Here is a 16,174-nt window from a genome sequence, read left to right as displayed (position 1 = left end):
TTTCTCCTCGGTCTCGGTGCTTTTGTTGCCTCCTCATTATTCGTCCTGTTTCTCGCTCTGCAGCTCCCAGGGAGTGTGAGGAGGACGAGTTCCACTGCCAGAACGGCTACTGCATCCGCAGCCTGTGGCACTGCGACGGCGACAACGACTGCGGGGACAACAGCGATGAGAACTGTGGTGGGTAAACGCACACACGCACACACCAGCACACACACACGCGCGCACACACCAGCACACGCGCACACACCAGCACACACACGCGCGCGCACACACGCACACACCAGCACACACACACACACACACACACATGCGCGCGCACACCAGCACGTGCACACACACGCGCACACACACGCGCGCACACACCAGTGCACGCACGCACACACACACACACACAAACATGCGCGCGCACACCAGCTCGCGCGCACGCACACACACACAAGCACACACACACGCGCGCACACGCACATATGCACATGCACACACACACACACAAACATGCGCGCACACCAGCTCGCGCACACACACACGCACACACCAGCTCGCGCGCACACACACACACAAGCACACACACACGCGCACACACACACACACACATGCACAAACACACACACACACACACACAAACACGCGCACACCAGCACGTGCACACACACGCGCACACACACACGCACACACCAGTGCACGCACACACACACACACACTTATCATGCACGCGCACACCAGCTCGCGCGCACGCACACACACACGCGCGCACACGCACATATGCACATGCACACACACACACACAAACATGCGCGCACACCAGCTCGCGCACACACACACGCACACACCAGCTCGCGCACGCACACGCACACAGGCACACGCACACACCAGCGCACACACGCGCGCACACATGCACACGCACACACATAATATAATATGAACATGACGCCCTCTTTCTGGGCCAGACATGCGGAAATGTTCGGACAAGGAGTTCCGCTGCACGGACGGCAGCTGCATCGCTGAGCACTGGTTCTGTGATGGAGACACTGACTGCAAGGACGGTTCAGACGAGGAAAACTGCCGTAAGTTGGGATTCTTCTAATTCAACTCTTCAATCAGTGTAAAACAGCTACAACCTTCAAAAGTTACAGACGCGATGAAGTGCTTTTCCTATTTAAAATAAGCCCAGGATGTTTATGGGTCTTAGAAAGATTCCAAGGAGGGAACTTATCTGTGTGGCAGCAGATCGGCTGAGCTTTGTCTTTAATTCTAATTAAGTCCGACAGACAACAAATCTGACACTGAAAAATGTTTTCACATTTGAACAGTCTGTTCTGCTGGAAGAAGGAGGATGTGGTTAATGTGGTCTCTGTGTGTGTGTTTCTCTACGTGTGCGTCTGCATGTGTGTGTGTGTGTGTGTGTGTCTGCGTGTGTACAGCTGCCGACGTGATGACAGCTACCTGCAGCGTGGAGGAGTTCCAGTGCGCCTACGGCCGCTGCATCCTGGACATCTATCACTGCGACGGAGACGACGACTGCGGGGACTGGTCCGACGAGTCCGACTGCTGTAAGCTCACCCACCCACACGCTGCCTGTCCTCATCCTGTCTGTCCTCCTCCTGTCTGTCCTCCTCCTGTCTGTCCTCATGCTGCCTGTCCTCCTCCTGCCTGTCCTCCTCCTGCCTGTCCTCCTCCTGTCTGTCCTCATGCTGCCTGTCCTCATGCTGCCTGTCCTCCTCCTGCCTGTCCTCCTCCTGCCTGTCCTCCTCCTGTCTGTCCTCATGCTGCCTGTCCTCATGCTGCCTGTCCTCATCCTGCCTGTCCTCCTCCTGTCTGTCCTCCTCCTCCCCGTCCTTCTCCTGCCTGTCCTCATGCTGCCTGTCCTCATGCTGCCTGTCCTCATGCTGTCTGTCCTCATGCTGCCTGTCCTCCTCCTGCCTGTCCTCCTCCTGTCTGTCCTCCTCCTGCCTGTCCTCATGCTGTCTGTCCTCCTCCTGTCTGTACTCCTCCTGCCTGTCCTCATGCTGTCTGTCCTCATGCTGCCTGTCCTCCTCCTGTCTGTCCTAATGCTGCCTGTCCTCATGCTGCCTGTCCTCCTCCTGTCTGTCCTCCTCCTGTCTGTCCTCATGCTGCCTGTCCTCATGCTGTCTGTCCTCCTCCTGTCTGTCCTCATCCTGCCTGTCCTCCTCCTCCCCGTCCTTCTCCTGTCTGTCCTCATCCTGCCTGTCCTCATCCTGCCTGTCCTCCTCCTGTCTGTCCTCCTCCTCCCCGTCCTTCTCCTGTCTGTCCTCATCCTGCCTGTCCTCATGCTGCCTGTCCTCATGCTGCCTGTCCTCCTCCTGCCTGTCCTCCTCCTGTCTGTCCTCCTCCTGCCTGTCCTCATGCTGTCTGTCCTCCTCCTGTCTGTCCTCCTCCTGTCTGTCCTCCTCCTGTCTGTCCTCATGCTGCCTGTCCTCATGCTGCCTGTCCTCCTCCTGTCTGTCCTCATCCTGCCTGTCCTCCTCCTGCCTGTCCTCCTCCTGTCTGTCCTCATGCTGCCTGTCCTCATGCTGCCTGTCCTCATGCTGCCTGTCCTCATGCTGTCTGTCCTCATGCTGCCTGTCCTCCTCCTGCCTGTCCTCCTCCTGTCTGTCCTCCTCCTGCCTGTCCTCATGCTGTCTGTCCTCCTCCTGTCTGTACTCCTCCTGCCTGTCCTCATGCTGTCTGTCCTCATGCTGCCTGTCCTCCTCCTGTCTGTCCTAATGCTGCCTGTCCTCATGCTGCCTGTCCTCCTCCTGTCTGTCCTCCTCCTGTCTGTCCTCATGCTGCCTGTCCTCATGCTGTCTGTCCTCCTCCTGTCTGTCCTCATCCTGCCTGTCCTCCTCCTCCCCGTCCTTCTCCTGTCTGTCCTCATCCTGCCTGTCCTCATCCTGCCTGTCCTCCTCCTGTCTGTCCTCCTCCTCCCCGTCCTTCTCCTGTCTGTCCTCATCCTGCCTGTCCTCATGCTGCCTGTCCTCATGCTGCCTGTCCTCCTCCTGCCTGTCCTCCTCCTGTCTGTCCTCCTCCTGCCTGTCCTCATGCTGTCTGTCCTCCTCCTGTCTGTCCTCCTCCTGTCTGTCCTCCTCCTGTCTGTCCTCATGCTGCCTGTCCTCCTCCTGTCTGTCCTCATGCTGCCTGTCCTCCTCCTGTCTGTCCTCCTCCTGCCTGTCCTCCTCCTGTCTGTCCTCCTCCTGTCTGTCCTCATGCTGCCTGTCCTCATGCTGTCTGTCCTCATCCTGCCTGTCCTGCTCCTGTCTGTCCTCATGCTGCCTGTCCTCATGCTGCCTGTCCTCATGCTGCCTGTCCTCCTCCTGCCTGTCCTCATGCTGCCTGTCCTCCTCCTGTCTGTCCTCCTCCTGTCTGTCCTCATGCTGCCTGTCCTCCTCCTGTCTGTCCTTCTCCTGCCTGTCCTCCTCCTGTCTGTCCTCATGCTGCCTGTCCTCATGCTGCCTGTCCTCCTCCTGTCTGTCCTCCTCCTGCCTGTCCTCATGCTGTCTGTCCTCATGCTGTCTGTCCTCCTCCTGTCTGTCCTCCTCCTGCCTGTCCTCATCCTGCCTGTCCTCCTCCTGTCTGTCCTCATGCTGCCTGTCCTCCTCCTGTCTGTCCTCATGCTGCCTGTCCTCCTCCTGCCTGTCCTCCTCCTGTCTGTCCTCCTCCTGTCTGTCCTCATCCTGCCTGTCCTCCTCCTGCCTGTCCTCCTCCTGTCTGTCCTCATCCTGCCTGTCCTCATGCTGTCTGTCCTCCTCCTGTCTGTCCTCATGCTGCCTGTCCTCCTCCTGTCTGTCCTCCTCCTGCCTGTCCTCATGCTGCCTGTCCTCATGCTGCCTGTCCTCCTCCTGTCTGTCCTCATGCTGCCTGTCCTCCTCCTGTCTGTCCTCCTCCTGCCTGTCCTCCTCCTGTCTGTCCTCCTCCTGCCTGTCCTCCTCCTGTCTGTCCTCCTCCTGTCTGTCCTCATGCTGCCTGTCCTCCTCCTGCCTGTCCTCCTCCTGCCTGTCCTCCTCCTGTCTGTCCTCATGCTGCCTGTCCTCATGCTGCCTGTCCTCCTCCTGCCTGTCCTCATGCTGTCTGTCCTCATGCTGTCTGTCCTCCTCCTGTCTGTCCTCATGCTGTCTGTCCTTCTCCTGTCTGTCCTCATCCTGCCTGTCCTTCTCCTGTCTGTCCTCATCCTGCCTGTCCTCCTCCTGTCTGTCCTCCTCCTGCCTGTCCTCCTCCTGTCTGTCCTCCTCCTGCCTGTCCTCATGCTGCCTGTCCTCCTCCTGTCTGTCCTCATGCTGCCTGTCCTCATGCTGCCTGTCCTCCTCCTGTCTGTCCTCCTGCTGCCTGTCCTCATGCTGCCTGTCCTCATGCTGTCTGTCCTCCTCCTGTCTGTCCTCATGCTGCCTGTCCTCCTCCTGTCTGTCCTTCTCCTGTCTGTCCTCCTCCTGTCTGTCCTCATGCTGCCTGTCCTTCTCCTGCCTGTCCTCATGCTGCCTGTCCTCCTCCTGCCTGTCCTCATCCTGTCTGTCCTCCTCCTGTCTGTCCTCCTCCTGTCTGTCCTCATGCTGTCTGTCCTCATGCTGCCTGTCCTCCTCCTGTCTGTCCTCATCCTGCCTGTCCTCCTCCTGTCTGTCCTCCTCCTCCCCGTCCTTCTCCTGCCTGTCCTCATCCTGCCTGTCCTCATGCTGCCTGTCCTCATGCTGCCTGTCCTCCTCCTGCCTGTCCTCCTCCTGTCTGTCCTCCTCCTGCCTGTCCTCATGCTGTCTGTCCTCCTCCTGTCTGTCCTCTTCCTGCCTGTCCTCCTCCTGTCTGTCCTCATGCTGTCTGTCCTCCTCCTGCCTGTCCTCCTCCTGTCTGTCCTCATGCTGCCTGTCCTCATGCTGTCTGTCCTCATCCTGCCTGTCCTCCTCCTGTCTGTCCTCCTCCTGTCTGTCCTCATCCTGCCTGTCCTCCTCCTGTCTGTCCTCATGCTGCCTGTCCTCATGCTGCCTGTCCTCCTCCTGTCTGTCCTCATGCTGCCTGTCCTCATGCTGTCTGTCCTCCTCCTGTCTGTCCTCATCCTGCCTGTCCTCCTCCTCCCCGTCCTTCTCCTGTCTGTCCTCATCCTGCCTGTCCTCATCCTGCCTGTCCTCCTCCTGTCTGTCCTCATGCTGTCTGTCCTCCTCCTGTCTGTCCTCCTCCTGTCTGTCCTCCTCCTGTCTGTCCTCATGCTGCCTGTCCTCCTCCTGTCTGTCCTCCTCCTGCCTGTCCTCCTCCTGTCTGTCCTCATGCTGCCTGTCCTCATGCTGTCTGTCCTCATCCTGCCTGTCCTGCTCCTGTCTGTCCTCATGCTGCCTGTCCTCATGCTGCCTGTCCTCCTCCTGTCTGTCCTCCTCCTCCCCGTCCTTCTCCTGTCTGTCCTCATCCTGTCTGTCCTCATGCTGCCTGTCCTCCTCCTGCCTGTCCTCCTCCTGCCTGTCCTCCTCCTGTCTGTCCTCATGCTGCCTGTCCTCATGCTGCCTGTCCTCCTCCTGCCTGTCCTCCTCCTGCCTGTCCTCCTCCTGTCTGTCCTCATGCTGCCTGTCCTCATGCTGCCTGTCCTCATCCTGCCTGTCCTCCTCCTGTCTGTCCTCCTCCTCCCCGTCCTCCTCCTGCCTGTCCTCCTCCTGCCTGTCCTCATGCTGCCTGTCCTCATGCTGTCTGTCCTCATGCTGCCTGTCCTCCTCCTGCCTGTCCTCCTCCTGTCTGTCCTCCTCCTGCCTGTCCTCATGCTGTCTGTCCTCCTCCTGTCTGTACTCCTCCTGCCTGTCCTCATGCTGTCTGTCCTCATGCTGCCTGTCCTCCTCCTGTCTGTCCTAATGCTGCCTGTCCTCATGCTGCCTGTCCTCCTCCTGTCTGTCCTCCTCCTGTCTGTCCTCATGCTGCCTGTCCTCATGCTGTCTGTCCTCCTCCTGTCTGTCCTCATCCTGCCTGTCCTCCTCCTCCCCGTCCCTTCTCCTGTCTGTCCTCATCCTGCCTGTCCTCATCCTGCCTGTCCTCCTCCTGTCTGTCCTCCTCCTCCCCGTCCTTCTCCTTCTGTCCTCATCCTGCCTGTCCTCATGCTGCCTGTCCTCATGCTGCCTGTCCTCTCCTGCCTGTCCTCCTCCTGTCTGTCCTCCTCCTGCCTGTCCTCATGCTCGTCCTCTGTCCTCCTCTGTCTGTCCTCCTCCTGTCTGTCCTCCTCCTGTCTGTCCCTCATGCTGCCTGTCCTCATGCTGCCTGTCCTCCTCCTGTCTGTCCTCATCCTGCCTGTCCTCCTCCTGCCTGTCCCTCCCCTGTCTGTCCTCATGCTGCCTGTCCTCATGCTGCCTGTCCTCATGCTGCCTGTCCTCATGCTGTCTGTCCTCATGCTGCCTGTCCTCCTCCTGCCTGTCCTCCTCCTGTCTGTCCTCCTCCTGGCCTGTCCTCATGCTGTCTGTCCTCCTCCTGTCTGTACTCCCTCCTGCCTGTCCTCATGCTGTCTGTCCTCATGCTGCCTGTCCTCCTCCTGTCTGTCCTAATGCTGCCTGTCCTTCATGCTGCCTGTCCTCCTCCTGTCTGTCCTCCTCCTGTCTGTCCTCATGCTGCCTGTCCTCATGCTGTCTGTCCTCCTCCTGTCTGTCCTCCATCCTGCCTGTCCCTCCTCCTCCCCGTCCTTCTCCTGTCTGTCCTCATCCTGCCTGTCCTCATCCTGCCTGTCCTCCTCCTGTCTGTCCTCCTCCTCCCCGTCCTTCTCCTGTCTGTCCTCATCCTGCCTGTCCTCATGCTGCCTGTCCTCATGCTGCCTGTCCTCCTCCTGCCTGTCCTCCTCCTGCCTGTCCTCCTCCTGCCTGTCCTCATGCTGTCTGTCCTCCTCCTGTCTGTCCTCCTCCTGTCTGTCCTCCTCCTGTCTGTCCTCATGCTGCCTGTCCTCCTCCTGTCTGTCCTCATGCTGCCTGTCCTCCTCCTGTCTGTCCTCCTCCTGCCTGTCCTCCTCCTGTCTGTCCTCCTCCTGTCTGTCCTCATGCTGCCTGTCCTCATGCTGTCTGTCCTCCTCCTGCCTGTCCTGCTCCTGTCTGTCCTCATGCTGCTGTCCTCATGCTGCCTGTCCTCATGCTGCCTGTCCTCCTCCCTGCCTGTCCTCATGCTGCCTGTCCTCTCCTGTCTGTCCTCCTCCTGTCTGTCCTCATGCTGCCTGTCCTCCTCCTGTCTGTCCTTCTCCTGCCTGTCCTCCTCCTGTCTGTCCTCATGCTGCCTGTCCTCATGCTGCCTGTCCTCCTCCTGTCTGTCCTCCTCCTGCCTGTCCTCATGCTGTCTGTCCTCATGCTGTCTGTCCTCCTCCTGTCTGTCCTCCTCCTGCCTGTCCTCATCCTGCCTGTCCTCCTCCTGTCTGTCCTCATGCTGCCTGTCCTCCTCCTGTCTGTCCTCATGCTGCCTGTCCTCCTCCTGCCTGTCCTCCTCCTGTCTGTCCTCCTCCTGTCTGTCCTCATCCTGCCTGTCCTCCTCCTGCCTGTCCTCCTCCTGTCTGTCCTCATGCTGTCTGTCCTCCTCCTGTCTGTCCTCATGCTGCCTGTCCTCCTCCTGTCTGTCCTCCTCCTGCCTGTCCTCATGCTGCCTGTCCTCATGCTGCCTGTCCTCCTCCTGTCTGTCCTCATGCTGCCTGTCCTCCTCCTGTCTGTCCTCCTCCTGCCTGTCCTCCTCCTGTCTGTCCTCCTCCTGCCTGTCCTCCTCCTGTCTGTCCTCCTCCTGTCTGTCCTCATGCTGCCTGTCCTCCTCCTGCCTGTCCTCCTCCTGCCTGTCCTCCTCCTGTCTGTCATCATGCTGCCTGTCCCTCATGCTGCCTGTCCTCCTCCTGCCTGTCCTCATGCTGTCTGTCCTCATGCTGTCTGTCCTCCTCCTGTCTGTCCTCAATGCTGTCTGTCCTTCTCCTGTCCTGTCCTCATCCTGCCTGTCCTTCTCCTGTCTGTCCTCATCCTGCCTGTCCTCCTCCTGTCTGTCCTCCTCCTGCCTGTCCTCCTCCTGTCTGTCCTCCTCCTGCCCTGTCCTCCATGCTGCCTGTCCTCCCTCCTGTCTGTCCTCATGCTGCCTGTCCTCATGCTGCCTGTCCTCCTCCTGTCTGTCCTCCTGCTGCCTGTCCTCATGCTGCCTTCCTCATGCTGTCTGTCCTCCTCCTGTCTGTCCTCATGCTGGCCTGTCCTCCTCCTGTCTGTCCTTCTCCTGTCTGTCCTCCTCCTGTCCTGTCCTCATGCTGCCTGTCCTTCTCCTGCCTGTCCTCATGCTGCCTGTCCTCCTCCTGCCTGTCCTCATCCTGTCTGTCCTCCTCCTGTCTGTCCTCCTCCTGTCTGTCCTCATGCTGTCTGTCCTCATGCTGCCTGTCCTCCTCCTGTCTGTCCTCATCCTGCCTGTCCTCCTCCCTGTCTGTCCTCCTCCTCCCCGTCCTTCTCCTGCCTGTCCTCATCCTGCCTGTCCTCATGCTGCCTGTCCTCATGCTGCCTGTCCTCCTCCTGCCTGTCCTCCTCCTGTCTGTCCTCCTCCTGCCTGTCCTCATGCTGTCTGTCCTCCTCCTGTCTGTCCTCCTCCTGCCTGTCCTCCTCCTGTCTGTCCTCATGCTGTCTGTCCTCCTCCTGCCTGTCCTCCTCCTGTCTGTCCTCATGCTGCCTGTCCTCATGCTGTCTGTCCTCATCCTGCCTGTCCTCCTCCTGTCTGTCCTCCTCCTGTCTGTCCTCATCCTGCCTGTCCTCCTCCTGTCTGTCCTCATGCTGCCTGTCCTCATGCTGCCTGTCCTCCTCCTGTCTGTCCTCATGCTGCCTGTCCTCATGCTGTCTGTCCTCCTCCTGTCTGTCCTCATCCTGCCTGTCCTCCTCCTCCCCGTCCTTCTCCTGTCTGTCCTCATCCTGCCTGTCCTCATCCTGCCTGTCCTCCTCCTGTCTGTCCTCATGCTGTCTGTCCTCCTCCTGTCTGTCCTCCTCCTGTCTGTCCTCCTCCTGTCTGTCCTCATGCTGCCTGTCCTCCTCCTGTCTGTCCTCCTCCTGCCTGTCCTCCTCCTGTCTGTCCTCATGCTGCCTGTCCTCATGCTGTCTGTCCTCATCCTGCCTGTCCTGCTCCTGTCTGTCCTCATGCTGCCTGTCCTCATGCTGCCTGTCCTCCTCCTGTCTGTCCTCCTCCTCCCCGTCCTTCTCCTGTCTGTCCTCATCCTGCCTGTCCTCATGCTGCCTGTCCTCCTCCTGTCTGTCCTTCTCCTGCCTGTCCTCCTCCTGTCTGTCCTCATGCTGCCTGTCCTCATGCTGCCTGTCCTCCTCCTGTCTGTCCTCCTCCTGCCTGTCCTCATGCTGTCTGTCCTCATGCTGTCTGTCCTCCTCCTGTCTGTCCTCATCCTGCCTGTCCTCATCCTGCCTGTCCTCATGCTGCCTGTCCTCCTCCTGTCTGTCCTCATGCTGCCTGTCCTCCTCCTGCCTGTCCTCCTCCTGTCTGTCCTCCTCCTGTCTGTCCTCATCCTGCCTGTCCTCCTCCTGCCTGTCCTCCTCCTGTCTGTCCTCATCCTGCCTGTCCTCATGCTGTCTGTCCTCATCCTGCCTGTCCTCATGCTGTCTGTCCTCCTCCTGTCTGTCCTCATGCTGCCTGTCCTCCTCCTGCCTGTCCTCCTCCTGCCTGTCCTCCTCCTGTCTGTCCTCCTCCTGTCTGTCCTCCTCCTGCCTGTCCTCCTCCTGCCTGTCCTCCTCCTGTCTGTCCTCCTCCTGCCTGTCCTCCTCCTGTCTGTCCTCCTCCTGCCTGTCCTCATGCTGTCTGTCCTCATGCTGTCTGTCCTCCTCCTGTCTGTCCTCATGCTGTCTGTCCTTCTCCTGTCTGTCCTCCTCCTGTCTGTCCTCATCCTGCCTGTCCTCATCCTGCCTGTCCTTCTCCTGTCTGTCCTCATCCTGCCTGTCCTCCTCCTGTCTGTCCTCCTCCTGCCTGTCCTCCTCCTGTCTGTCCTCCTGCTGCCTGTCCTCATGCTGTCTGTCCTCCTCCTGTCTGTCCTCCTCCTGTCTGTCCTCATCCTGCCTGTCCTCCTCCTGCCTGTCCTCCTCCTGTCTGTCCTCATCCTGCCTGTCCTCATGCTGTCTGTCCTCCTCCTGCCTGTCCTCATGCTGCCTGTCCTCCTCCTGTCTGTCCTCCTGCTGCCTGTCCTCATGCTGCCTGTCCTCATGCTGCCTGTCCTCCTCCTGTCTGTCCTCATGCTGCCTGTCCTCCTCCTGTCTGTCCTTCTCCTGTCTGTCCTCCTCCTGTCTGTCCTCATGCTGCCTGTCCTTCTCCTGCCTGTCCTCATGCTGTCTGTCCTCATGCTGCCTGTCCTCATGCTGCCTGTCCTCATGCTGCCTGTCCTCATGCTGCCTGTCCTCATGCTGTCTGTCCTCCTCCTGTCTGTCCTCATGCTGCCTGTCCTTCTCCTGCCTGTCCTCATGCTGCCTGTCCTCATGCTGTCTGTCCTCATGCTGTCTGTCCTCATGCTGCCTGTCCTCATGCTGTCTGTCCTCCTCCTGTCTGTCCTCATGCTGTCTGTCCTCCTCCTGTCTGTCCTCCTCCTGTCTGTCCTCATGCTGCCTGTCCACATGTTCCGTGTGGTGCTGTGATAAACACGCTGAAGCTGCTCTTCAGTGTTGAGGCTCCACTCGTTCCTCTTTCCTCTTTTACCCCCTATCTCCATTACTTTGTGTTTTGGACTCTCTCGCCCAGTTGTGTCTCAAAACGCGCCTTCACAATTATAAAGCGTTTTATTCATTTTTGCACTTTCACACTGAAGGTTCAGCTTTGACTCATGCACCCACACACTGGAAGTGGAGCCGCGTCCTGCTTCGCTCCAGAGACGCTGCTGCACTCATGTACTCATGTCCCTTAATTACTTATTTTATCTAGTTTTGACCAAGTCTTAAAAGAATCTGCTTCATCAACAACACACACACACACACACACACACACACACACACACACAGGAGACATTCCTCAGAGGCATAAGAGAGCCCATCCTCAGACAGCATTCCTTGGCATTGATTCCTCAGACACATGAAGGGCGCTTTGTTCGAGAGCCGCTCGCTCGCTCTCTCTCTCTCTCGCTCTCTCGCTCGCCTCTTTCTCTCTCTCACCTCCAGGAACACTCCATGTCGCTCATCTTGTTACTTTTTGCATTTGCTTGCATGACTGACTAAATGCTAAATGTTTGAGTCTGACTGACTCCCGGGTCCCGTGCTGCTTCCTGTGGCCTGAGTCTGAGTCTCAGGGGGCGCCCACCTGCTGTTCTGATCCTCTTTCCTCCCCGTGCAGCTTCCTCTGCTCCTGCTCCCTCTTTCTTCCCCTCACTTGTCATTTCATTCCTCCCTTATCTCACGCCCACTTCAGCTTCAGTGGGTGCCGACTTGTGCTGTCAGGAGGAAACATGTCAGAGACGCACACGCCGCCTTAAGATGCTTATGTTTGATTCGGCTTTAATCTTCTCCTCCACCTCCGTCCTCATCCGCTGCCAGTTTCACATTCACTTTGATCTGATGGCATGTACAGATGAGGTGGGAGATTTAAATGTGGGGCAGCTGTGACGGGTGATCACAGCCTAAAATAAACAAACTATTTATGGAGACAAAAATATTACGTGTCAGAAGAGGACAACAAACAAACTTTGGCACTTTAATTAGTTAATTGTCTATGTAAATCTGTTCAGTTATTACAAAATGTTCTTTCTATACAGTTACTGTTGAATCACAGGATGTCAACACATCTAGGTAATGTGTGTGTGTGTGTGTGTGTGTGTGTGTGTGTGTGTGTGTGTGTGTGTGTGTGTGTGTAGCCTCTCATCAGCCCTGCAGATCAGTTGAGTTCATGTGCAGCAGCGGCATGTGCATCAACGCCAGCTGGAGGTGCGACGGCGAGTTCGACTGCGACGACCAATCGGATGAGAAGAACTGCAGTGAGTCTCAGAGTTACTGAAACGTTGGTTGTGGAGACTGAACATCCTCCTTTTGTCTTTCTGATGTGGTTAACGGCAGCTTTGTGCCCGTGTCGCTCCAGACACGTCCATGTGCGCGGCCGATCAGTTCCGCTGTGGAACCGGACGCTGCATCCGGTTGTCATGGCGATGCGATGGCGAGGACGACTGCTCGGATCGCAGCGATGAAGAGGGCTGTGAGAAAACCGGTAAGACTGTGGCTAAATATAACGCGTGCTTCAGTCGTAGTCATGACAACAGCTCAGAACAGCTCTCCTCCGACAAACTCTCTTTCAAATGATGCACTGATCAGTTTGGCGGCTCCTCCACTGATGGAACGACGCCACCAACACAGACACAGTTGAAACTGACCTGTAAAGTGGAGCATCAATAGAGAAAAGATGAATCCTGAAAACCTGACTTGAACCTCATCAGTTCAAGTTAATGATGACTCCTGCTTCTTCGTGGATTATTTGGAGATGTGACTTTACCTGCTGTCGGCTGCTGATGTTGGCTCTATTGAATGTGCTGTGGTAAGAGGTTAATGGAAATCCACAATAGAACACTTGAGCTCTGCTCAGATTAAAGCTGAAACCACTTTGTGCAGCATTTTGTAGAGTAAAGTGGTTGTTCAGATCATCTGTGTGGGACAGAAGCAGACGCTAGTGCTCCGTTCGTTGGGCCTCTGGACACGTGTCAAACATGAGCACGCAGTGAATGCTTGTTTCACAGTGTGACTTCCCATGCGTCCCTGCAGAGACGCCTCCCTGCGCTCCGGATCAGTTCCAGTGTGGCAACGGACGCTGCATCGGGCAGAGGAAGGTGTGCAACGAGGCCAACGACTGCGGCGACGGCACCGACGAACACCCGCACCACGACTGCCGTCAGTCCAGTCGCATTCTCTCCTCCGCTGTGAAGATGGTTGTGCGCTTGTGTTTTATGCTGAGTCTGTTTGTTGTGTGTAGGTCCTCGCTCCAACAAGGGCAACTGTAACCAGAATAATGGAGGCTGCGCCCAGAAGTGTCAGATGGTCCGAGGACTGGTTCAGTGCACCTGCCACACGGGATACAGACTGACAGACGACGGCAGGAGCTGCCAGGGTGCGTGCGTGTGTGTGTGTGTGTGTGTGTGTGTGTGTGTGTGTGTGTGTGTGTGTGTGTGTGTGTGTGTGTGTGTGTGTGTGTGTGTGTGTGTGTGTGTGTGTGCGTGTGTGTGTGTGTGTGTGTGTGCGTGCGTGTGTGTGTGTCTCTGTCAGGGTGTGTGCGTGTGCGTGCGTATGTGCGTGTGTGTGTGTGTGTGTGTGTCTCTGTCAGGGTGTGTGCGTGCGTGTGTGCGTGCGTGTGTGCGTGCGTGTGTGTCTCTGTCAGGGTGTGTGCGTGTGTGTGTGTGTGTGTGTGTGTGTGTGTGTGTGTGTGTGTGTGTGTGTGTGTGTGTGTGTGTGTGCGTGCGTGCGTGCGTGCGTGTGTGTGTGTGTGCGTGTGTGTGTCTCTGTCAGGGTGTGTGCGTGTGCGTGCGTGCGTGTGTGTGTGTGTGTGCGTGCGTGTGTGTGTGTGTGTGTCAGGGTGTGTGTGTGTGTGTGTGTGTGTGTGTGTGCGCATCTGTCAGGGGTGTGTGTGTGTGCGCATCTGTGCACGTGTGTGTGTCTCTGTCAGGGTGTGTGCGTGTGTGCGTGCGTGTGTGTGTGTGTGTGTGCGTGTGTCTCTGTCAGGGTGTGTGTGTGTGTGTGTGTGTGTGTGTGTGTGTGTGTGTGTGTGTGTGTGTGTGTGTGTGTGTGTGTGTGTGCGCATCTGTGCACGTGTGTGTGTCTCTGTGCCAGTGTGTGCAAGGTTCAGTTCCAAATCGATTTTTTTCTCTCATTCATTGATTAATGATGCAAACTGCAGGAAACGTCCCACTTGTTTCCATGTGAGGTTGAATGAGGCTTTGATCACATCAGCGTCTCCGTCTTCATGACTTGATGATGACCTGTGTCTCTCTCTGCTCGTCTTTGCCTGCTGTGCTCTGATCCAGATGTGGACGAGTGTGCGGAGGATGGCTACTGCAGTCAGGGCTGTACCAACACAGAGGGGGGCTTCCAGTGCTGGTGTGTCCAGGGCTACGAGCTCCGACCCGACAAGCGCAGCTGCAAAGCTCTGGGTGAGACGTGTTTCAGCCGTGAATCAGTCTCTGCTCAGGCTTCGAGCTTCTCCAGGAACACAGTGGTTGTGTTTGTGCTCACCTCAGCAGTACCTGGCTCCATTCTGCTGTTCTGGGCACTCATGGTGTGGACTGGTTTAGATATGCAACAGAGCTGCAGCCGCCCAGCAGTCCGCTTTAAACCCAGGACCAGACCTTCACCTCCAGAGAGATTAATGCTCGCTTTTATTGAACGTGACCATTTGTCCCAACTCAAACTTTTGTTTGGCTTTTCTCTACAGCTTCTTTCCAACGTTGGCTTGAGCTTTGGTTTCCTGCTGTTTTAGTTTCCACTTTAATTCACATTGTCTCCATTCCCGCCTGTCTCTCCGTTCTCCGCAGGTCCAGAGCCGGTGCTGTTGTTTGCCAACCGCATCGACATCCGCCAGGTGCTGCCCCATCGCTCAGAGTACACGCTGCTGCTCAACAACCTGGAGAACGCCATCGCGCTGGACTTCCACCACAGCCTGGAGCTGGTCTTCTGGTCAGACGTGACGCTGGACCGCATCATGAAGGCCAACCTCAATGGCTCCAACGTAGAGGAGGTTGTGTCCACAGGTCTGGAGAGTCCAGGTGGGCTTCAGACCCGTCCAACAGGTTAACAGCCTCTCATCGTATAGTAGCAATAGTTCCAGAGCTTCTCTCTGCTTCAGGTGGCTTGGCCATAGACTGGATCCATGACAAGCTGTACTGGACCGACTCCGGCACCTCCCGCATCGAAGTGGCCAACCTGGATGGGACGCATCGCAAGGTGCTGCTGTGGCAGAACATGGAGAAACCACGAGCCATAGCGCTGCACCCCATCGAAGGGTATGACGCACACACACGCGCACACACACACACACACACACACACACACACATCGCATTCACAGGCCATGTGTGAACAGTCACCCAGTTGTGGTGCGGCACGAATTAAAGCTTGGCAGCACAACTGTGCCCACAGGCCAACGCTGAGTATTTCATGAGGCTGGCAGGAGTCGAGGCCTGTCTGACTGTCCGTTTCCCCCTCCCAGTAAGATCTACTGGACCGACTGGGGCAACACGCCTCGCATCGAGTACGCCAACATGGACGGCTCCAACCGGCGAGTCATTGCCGACACACACCTGTTCTGGCCCAACGGCCTCACCATCGACTACGCCGGCCGCCGTATGTACTGGGTGGACGCCAAGCACCATGTGATCGAGAGGGCCGACCTGGACGGACGCAACCGCAAGGCCGTCATCAGCCAAGGTAAAGGCCTCCCTCTGACCGCTCGCAGGCTGTGTGTGGTTGGCGTTTCCCTCCCATGACGCCGTCCTCAGCAGCTCAGGCTGAGGTCATCATGGCAAAGCAGCAGGGCTCCGACAACTGTAGGCTGGTGGTGGGAAACGGCTTCACGAGTCTGAAGTTCAGAGACACCAAATAGAGAATAAAGAGGCAGCGAAGCCACAGCCGGTCTGACCTGAAGCTGAAGGGCAACTGAAGCGTCCGCCACAGAGCAGAAGACGAGCCGTGAAGCTGAGGAGCGTTTGGAAGGAGAGCAGACGGGGCACGGTGTGTTTGCAGCGCGAGCCCTGTGAGCCTTCGTGTGTGTGTGTGTGTGTGTGTGTGTGTGTGTGTGTGTGTGTGTGTGTGTGTGTGTGTGTGTGTGTGTGTGTGTGTGTGTGTGTGTGTGTGCGTGCGTGCAGTGACACCATTCATTGAATGGATCCGGCCAGTTGATCCTGTAGTCGGTCCTGCAGCTGCGTGGGTTAATGGTTAATGGGCAGCAGCTCAGTTAAAGTGTTCGCGATCAAACCAAGTGAAGCCACCGTCCGTCGCCACTCTGCATCTCAGCAGCCGACTTCCTCTGGACGCTGAGCTGCTTCACTGATAGACTGCAGGTAGTTGAGACGTGACTCGACCGGGGGTGAAAGGCTGGAGCAGTCGTTTGATGCCCCGTCTGCCTGCAGCTGCTTCACCAGCTGCTCCAAGGAATGAGCTGTGGAGGAATAGGGGCAAAGACAAAGGAAGAAGGTGACCGTGTCAAAGCTGTGGCTGCTTCAGAGGGAGGGAGAGGGTGCAGTGTTGTGTCCCTCATGCTGGGATATACACACGCACACGCACACACACACA

The 16,174-nt window shown here is 57.4% G+C and overlaps 1 protein-coding gene across 1 annotated transcript in view; it reads left to right on the top strand.

Moving 5' to 3' along the window:
* The window catches only part of LOC114852225 (low-density lipoprotein receptor-related protein 4-like), a 51,510-nt gene extending 35,336 nt beyond the window's left edge, over positions 1-16,174 (top strand). The window contains exons 4-14 of the mRNA XM_029144491.3: positions 64-177; positions 948-1,064; positions 1,422-1,550; positions 11,765-11,884; positions 11,986-12,111; positions 12,660-12,785; positions 12,868-13,002; positions 13,913-14,038; positions 14,420-14,650; positions 14,731-14,887; positions 15,093-16,174. Of these exons, the coding sequence (XP_029000324.1) occupies positions 64-177; positions 948-1,064; positions 1,422-1,550; positions 11,765-11,884; positions 11,986-12,111; positions 12,660-12,785; positions 12,868-13,002; positions 13,913-14,038; positions 14,420-14,650; positions 14,731-14,887; positions 15,093-15,369 (1,658 nt within the window). The 3' untranslated portion in view covers positions 15,370-16,174. The remainder of the gene's footprint in view (positions 1-63; positions 178-947; positions 1,065-1,421; positions 1,551-11,764; positions 11,885-11,985; positions 12,112-12,659; positions 12,786-12,867; positions 13,003-13,912; positions 14,039-14,419; positions 14,651-14,730; positions 14,888-15,092) is intronic.

This window comes from Betta splendens, chromosome 3 (genome assembly GCF_900634795.4).
Source record: "Betta splendens chromosome 3, fBetSpl5.4, whole genome shotgun sequence".
NCBI lineage: Eukaryota > Metazoa > Chordata > Actinopteri > Anabantiformes > Osphronemidae > Betta > Betta splendens.
This window is presented reverse-complemented; position numbering and strand designations above follow the sequence as displayed.